A 7,673-nucleotide genomic window follows, 5' to 3' on the forward strand; every position below is an offset into this window, starting at 1 on the left:
ATATTCAAAACGTAATAATCACTTTAATCTAGCTTGCGCCAACAGTTGTACACGGAAGCAGCTCCGGGCTGATGATGTATGAGTTCAGTGTTGTGCAATTTTTAATATAACTCCCGACTGGATTCGTCTGAAAGAAAAAAGTCATATACACCTAGGATGCCTCGGGGGTGAGTAATATCAGCCCAGAAGTTTCGTCTGAATTTAACGTGTTTCTACTTTCACATGCAAATGACTTGTTGCACTTATGAATATGATAACTTTCCGGCATCAATTCTAGTAGGGTAAAACGTAATTCCACTTTCAAAATGGTCTGTTTTGCCCTGCTGAAGCTGTGTGTGAACAAGCCGCGGCTGCAGAGTGTGAGCTGCTCCGTCTCTCAGTCTCACGCAGCCTCAGAGTGAGTTCCGCAACAACGCTTAGCTGCCCGCCGGTGCGCCTGCCTATAAATCGGCCTAATTTGCAGCATAATCGGCCGATGCCGATTAATTAAAAAATGCCAAAAATCGGGAGATTAATCGGCGGGCCGATCAATCAGTCGACCTTTAGTTCAAGTTCAAGTTCAAGTTGAGCTTTATTGTCATTCCGCTACATGTGTGGACATACAGTGGAACGAAATGTCGTGTCTCACAGGACCACGGTGCTACATAAATATAAACATACAACACTAGACGTAAGAACAATTTTTAGACCTACTTAGCTAACTATCTGAAGCGGTAATCTAACTATACATATGCTATAAATAGTTGACTATACATACACATAACTTAAGACAGACTATACAAGTACTTTACATAATAACTGTGAATGATATTGTGCAAAAGAGGTATTTAAGGTTAAGAAGCAAGTAGTGCAGTATGATTTGTGGTGCATTCACAAGTAAACATTTGTGTTATCTTATTAAGTCCTTGTAACATGGAGTGTTTATAAGAAGGTGTCTGGTGCATATAGAGAGAAAAGAGTGTGTTTTTCTACAGGTGGTTTGTCCAGACCACTCACCTGTGTGTAGCACACTCAGAATTGCACAATGTTTTTTTTGAAACATGGAGTGTTTATAAGAAGGTGTCTGGTGCATATAGAGAGAAAAGAGTGTGTTTTTCTACAGGTGGTTTGTCCGGACCACTCACCTGTGTGTAGCACACTCAGAATTGCACAATGTTCTTGAGGTTTTCAACAGTTTTCATGTTGTGCATGTGGTGTGGTGTGGTGGGATGGGGGTAGAGAGGATCCTGGTTTCAGGAGGTAGGGTTGTGGATGAGGTTTCAGAGGGGGGTGAGATGATTGGAATTCAGGGCTCTCACAGCCTGGGGGAAAAAGCTGTTGAGGAGTCTTGCAGAGTGGGCCCTGATGCTCCGGTACCATCTTCCTGATGGCAAGAGCTGGAAGAGATTGTGGGAGGGATGGGTGGGGTCTTTCACGATACTGGTAACTTTACTGGAGCATCGTGCAAGGAAAATGTCCAGAATGGAGGGGAGAGGGGCACCGATGATCTTTGCAGCTGTGTTCACTGTCCGCTGTAGGGTCTTGCGGTCAGAAGCACTGCAGTTCCCGTACCAGACAGTGATGCAGCTGGTCAGCATGCTCTCAATGGTTCCCCTGTAGAATGTGGTAAGGATGGGTGGAGGGAGACTTGCTCTTTTAAGTCGGCGCAGGAAGTGGAGCCTTCTTGGAGAGTGATGTAGTGTTGGTGGTCCAGGTGATGTCTTCTGTTATGTGCACCCCCAGGAATTTAGTGCTGCTGACTCTCTCCACAGTCGAGCTGTCGATGGTCAGTGGGGGGTGGTCAACAGAGTTTCTCCTGAAGTCCATCACAACCTCTTTTATCTTACTCGCATTGAGGGACAGGTTGTTTGCACTACACCATTCAACCAGTTGTTCCACTTCCTTTCTGTAGGGTGTTTCATCATTGTTGCCGATGAGACCTACCATAGTTATGTCATCAGCAAACTTGATGATGTGGTTGGAGCTGAACTTGGCAGTGCAGTCGTGGGTCAGCAGCGTGAAGAGCAGCGGGCTGAGCACACAGCCTTGTGGGGCACCTGTGCTCATTGTGGTAGTGCTGGAGGTGTTGTGGCCGACACGGACTGACTGAGGTCTTCCGGTTAGAAATTCCAGGATCCAGTTTCAGAGGGAGGTATTTAGGCCCAGCAGGTTTAGCTTGTTGATGAGCTGTTGTGGGATTATTGTAAAGCACTGCAGTTTTTCTTTGGGTGCAATGAATGAAGCTGAAGTATTGGATGCTGTAGAATCTACATTTGTTATCACATTAATTGTATCAAAATATAGTTAATTTTCTGGTTTGTTTGATTATTTTCTCTTTAATTTGGAACCTGGGCCCTGTCCCAAACATCATGTACACTTACATCTTAAAATGGCTTGACCAAACGGCTTCACATTATGAATCTTTTGAATTCAAAGCAAAAGGCTGTTTGAAACTGTTTGGACTGGCAATGCTTGAATTCATTTTGGTGACATTTGCACAAAGTTTTACGCATTCTGGTAGATGTGTATTTTGTTGTTTTGAACATATTTGTGCTACCGCTAACACTTTTTAAATTTTTTTTTTCAGAGCAGTGCCATGCACCCCTCGTTCAAACAGCTGATGCCCGCATAGAGGTCTCTGATCAGACACCCTCTGGCTGCAGAGGATGCTGGGAATGTGTCGCGGGCGCAGGAAGTTTGTGGCTGCCTCCCTCGCCCTGATCTTTATCCCAGCCCTCACCTGGCTCTATCTGTCATCCGCAAATTTCACAGGTATGACATTGCACATCACAGACGCATTTTCTGAGGTCTCAAACTTAAATTATTTTATAAAAATATAACATAAATTAAACATTTATGTAAATTTGTGGTAAATAGTTACATTACATTATATAGATAGAAAATAATAATGTAATTCCGGAAACGTGAACAATGGTAATGGGACTATTTTACACAATTCTACATAAACATAAGAAGAAGTTCTATTCAGAAACAATATATTCTTGAACACAATAGATGTACATGTGCTCCTTCTTGCACATAATATTTGTAACAAATGTTTACTTAATTAAACCAAGGTCAGATCTTACTGTGTGATTTGTGGGTGTTTTTTTTATTATTTAAGTGTTTTTTTGCTTATTTGGAAGGTTTGTAGCAGGCATGTATACAACGGTACAATCGTAATAAGGGTTACAAGGGTTCTAGGCACACTTTACAAGTGAGATACAAGATAAAACAATAAATCACCATCTATTCATTCTGATCCTTAACTGTTATATGCATTCAGAACTCATCCCAGAGTAATATCTCCTCCTCTCTAACACCATTTACTCCGCTGAGCATAGATTTATATGACGCAATTTCCACCATTGCATTGGCCCATTCTTTCAGTTCTGGGACACTGTCTTTCAGTGTCTTAGAATAATCCTACTGACTGTTGTATTACCATAATAACATATTGTACACATTTTGATATCAGTTCAACTTCAAATATAAGACAAATCCAATTTCTGCTGTAAGTCTCTAAAAAGACAATAGTGTCATTATGCAGCTCCAGTCAGTTCAGTGTTGATTCAGTTTAGTTCAATAACTGTGTAAAGTTCATCAATTATAAAACAAGTTAAATTAAGTAATAAGCAGCTCTACTGAAGAGAGTAGCGTTGTTATTCGGCTCGAGTCATTCAGTTATTCAGTGTTGATTTAGTTCAGTAACTGTGTCGAAGTTGCAAATTGATGATATTATTGAAACCAGACTAAGTTTGTTGACCAGTTCTCCTCTGTAATCTTGTAGCACTGTCACATAATATTTCATTTGTTAATAACTTTCTTGTTAATTTGTCTTTACCAGCATTGAAAAAAATTTGCTTAAAAAAAGTCTTTCTTTATTTGACATTTTGAACATTAGGCCTATTATCTGTAAATTAGAATTCCAAAAATCTGCCTTTTCAAAATACTTATTATTTTGTCTGTGTGTGTGAGTGAGTTTGTGTGAAATAAAGGCTTATTTTGCTGTGATGCATCAGCAAGATGAGTTCAAGCATGGATGCTTCTTGTCACCTCAAGTTTTTTTCACTACATATGATCTGTTTTTGAAAATATGCATACTCTAAAATTATTTTTTAACTAAATTTGTTATTAAATACCAAAATTTTGACAGCTATCCAAGTAATCTGTTAACATGTTGCAACGGGGTAATTCAGGTAGACTTGATAGACACATTTCTTTTATACACTATATACTGTACATTAACAGGCGCTAATGTGTATAAATAATGGATGACATTATCTTAAGTTGCAGTTTTGTCTTTGTATTGTATTTGCAACTGAAATTCTCATTATCTTTTGTAATTTCTGAAACAATACCTTTATTGTTAAAACAATACAAAACATTTACGCATCTAAGAACATTTGAACAATTATTAAATGTCATTTCACATTGAGCATGATTTGATGCACACCAATATGTTACTAGCTACCAACAATCAGCTTATTGAAATCTTTTATGCATCTGCGTTTTACATTCGTTATGTGAATAACATTAAAGCATTAAAAACCACAGAGTATTTATAAATGTTGGAAGGAAACTGACAGACTTTATTTATTTATTTATTTATTCTCCTCTCAGGTTTGTAGTAGTGTTGTCACGGTACCAAAATTTCAGTATTCGGTACCAATACCAGTGAAAATCCACAGTTCTCGGTACCAATTTCAGTACCAAAGCAAAACACAAAAACATGCTAATTGGACAACATTTTTATTAATAACGTTAAACAAAAATTAAATGTACAAAACCAATGCCATTCTTTATACTTATTTAAAAGTGTTTCAAGTTTTCCCACAAGTAATAAAAGTAAGAAAAAAGTAAACAAGTTTCACCCAAAAGTTTAGTCATAGTTCTGCTGCCACTGAAAAACATCTGTAAACTGTTGTCTGTTTTAGGGTTTGCTGGTGTGTTTCAGGATCTTCCTCAGTCTGCAGCTGTAAAAGGAAAATATAATATACTTAAGATAATATCGGCAAAACGATATATCGGTCGGGCTCTACTTAACACTGTAACAATTTAACATGAAAACAACTTAACGCGACCATGTCATGTTGGCTTATGCCTAATTGGTTGGAGAATGAGCGTGTAAACATGCTAATTTTGTTATCCTTACACCAACCATTAAACATAAAGATAATTTCATATGTTTGATTTTATCTGAAAAACATACAAATGCAAGCTATAAAGTTGGTTGTTTTGTTTAATTTTGTAAAGTAATAATGATTTTGTAAAGAAATGTGAGTAATGATTTTTTTCAGTGCATCTACTAAATGTTGACATGTAACATTCTATCAGTATCTCAGATTTTGGCCAATGTTTTGTGTAATGTGCTGCTAAATGTAGTGATATAAATATATTCGTGTTCATTCCGCTAGTCTTGTACTATTCTAGTTGTTAAAGTACACTCTACGGCCATTGAAGCATTTTTACACAGTGTGCTGAATGGAGTCATTCTAGCCTGTCTAAAATTGATGATTTACTCTAGTGGCTTTTAATGACTTTTGGCTGAAGTTAAATGTCTTTGCTGTCACTTTATTAACTGTGAATTAATTATTACGCCTCTGATTCATGCTCACTGAGGTTGAACAGCTCAAATAATGTATTGAAGTTTCTTTCTCTAGGGTCATTTTTGAGTGTTCTTGCAGTACATTCTTATATCTTACCTGTTAAAACACAGTTTGTGCTGAATATCCTTTTTAAAGACAAATTTAATAAATGTAATTTATTTGTTTTCATACAGTTTTGCTGCTTTCAAATGGTAAGCAATCATTTTTTGTGAAACGTTATCAGCGCATATTTTAAACCTTTTAAACATCATATGAGCAAGCAACTTCTATAATATCAAATACACTCAAAAAACAAATACAGTGCTATGGTAAATATCACAATAATAAAAACCTGTACTGCCTTAATTAAATCTCTCAATATAACTTAAGTGCTTGTTTGAGTTGAACATACTAAAATAAATCCAACAGTTAATTTAGTTTGAAATTTACTTAATTTCACAAAAAGAAATTAGCATTTGATTAACAAATTATATTTGACATTTTTTGGTACATTTTAATCAAAATATTTGAGAATGGAGTGGTTACACTGATCTGTTTCAAGAACTACAATTATTGCTCATTCTCTTTGAATATTCTTCATAACAACTTAACTTAAGAATTTGAGTGAGTTGCATAGATAAACCTCATGACCTATAGGCAAAATTAACAAATGCCCGCAGAGAGAGAGAGAGAATCTATTTTTCTCCATCATGTGTTGCTTTGAACTGTATTAGTTGTGTAAATATTGAAGTTAAGTGTTTGTGTATTATCACACAAGATTAATATAGTGAGAGATCTGTTAGTGTTGACTGATTTTATATTTTCACACTTATAGGGGATTCTGTTATGTTGCAGTTTTGATGGTTACCATTGTGGTGTGAGTTGAATTATTGGGTTTTGCACCATACTAATTTTTTATGTCATACTATGAATTATGGTTGTAAAAATAGTAGGGATGTGCATCTCATGACTCAGGCCGATACGATACGCATCTCGATGCATAGCCAACGATATGATACATTAAAGATACATATGAAGCAGCTACCGATGCGATGCGATTCACCCCTATTACGATGCAATCCAATTTAGATTCAATTCGATTCAACACAATGCGATTCGATGCAATGGAGAAAATATGATAACCTTTCATGGCTTGAGGCCTGTTTCATAAAACAAGTTAACCAAATAAGCCAGGCTTATTTCAGTTAGTCTGACTCATTGTCAAATGATTTGGTTCCATTAAGCAAATTTAACATAGGCCTAGATCAAGCTTAGTCACTGTGGCAACTTATGCTGGGAAACTAACCTGGTCTAAAGCAGGCTAACTGTCAGGCTAATCTAAGCTCCTCTACTGACCAATAGGAACATAATGATAATATTACCACTGTCTTAGTTTATACTATTACTATTACATACTATTATTGGACCTTTTGTTTTTTTTTTACAGTTTCTAGCCATGCAGCCTTTCTCCCTGGTTTTATTACAGCTGTACATTTTATAGTTTGCAGAACAGATAGCAGAACATTAGAATATTACAATCTAAAATTGCTCTTTAAAGCATTAAAATAACTAAATTAGAATTTAAAATCACTGAATTAAAAATGAAAAGAAATAATAAAAGAAAATGACTACATTTGAACTGCTATAAGAAACACACAGTAACTCATTTGAGCTTAGTAATTAGTACTGTAGCCTACTAGCTTACATTTGATTTACCTATTTCAATATTATTGCACTCCTATTCGATTGCGCTCTCTCTGTTTAGCGCGCATGCGCGCAGCAGCGCTCGTTCACTTGCGTCAGCCTTGCCACCCCTGACGAAAATGGATATGTTTGCATGACTTTCTAACATTTACAGATGAAAAATATACTTGTGACATGTCAGTTATGCACTGAGGAAAACACAACGTCTCAAATGCATTAAACAGCACAGATATATTCGCTGTTTGTCATGGTGGATCGATTTGATCCACTCGGGTCTCTTGTGATGCGTTATATTCACGCAGCAGCAGTGATGAGAGAACGCGCTTGAGTAACAGTTTACAGTTTAACAGATTATTGGTCACTTTCTAAATAATAAAAGTATAGCGCATCCACTAGTAATTA

General features: G+C 36.7%; 1 protein-coding gene across 1 annotated transcript in view; it reads left to right on the forward strand.

The window, feature by feature from the left end:
• Positions 1–7,673, forward strand: part of LOC107687564 (glycosyltransferase-like protein LARGE1) — a 41,682-nt gene that overhangs the window by 3,901 nt on the left and 30,108 nt on the right. The window contains exon 3 of the mRNA XM_016484949.1: positions 2,567–2,751. Within this exon, the coding sequence (XP_016340435.1) occupies positions 2,646–2,751 (106 nt within the window). The 5' untranslated portion in view covers positions 2,567–2,645. The remainder of the gene's footprint in view (positions 1–2,566; positions 2,752–7,673) is intronic.

This window comes from Sinocyclocheilus anshuiensis, unplaced genomic scaffold (genome assembly GCF_001515605.1).
Source record: "Sinocyclocheilus anshuiensis isolate Anshui unplaced genomic scaffold, SAMN03320099.WGS_v1.1 scaffold233, whole genome shotgun sequence".
Lineage (NCBI taxonomy): Eukaryota > Metazoa > Chordata > Actinopteri > Cypriniformes > Cyprinidae > Sinocyclocheilus > Sinocyclocheilus anshuiensis.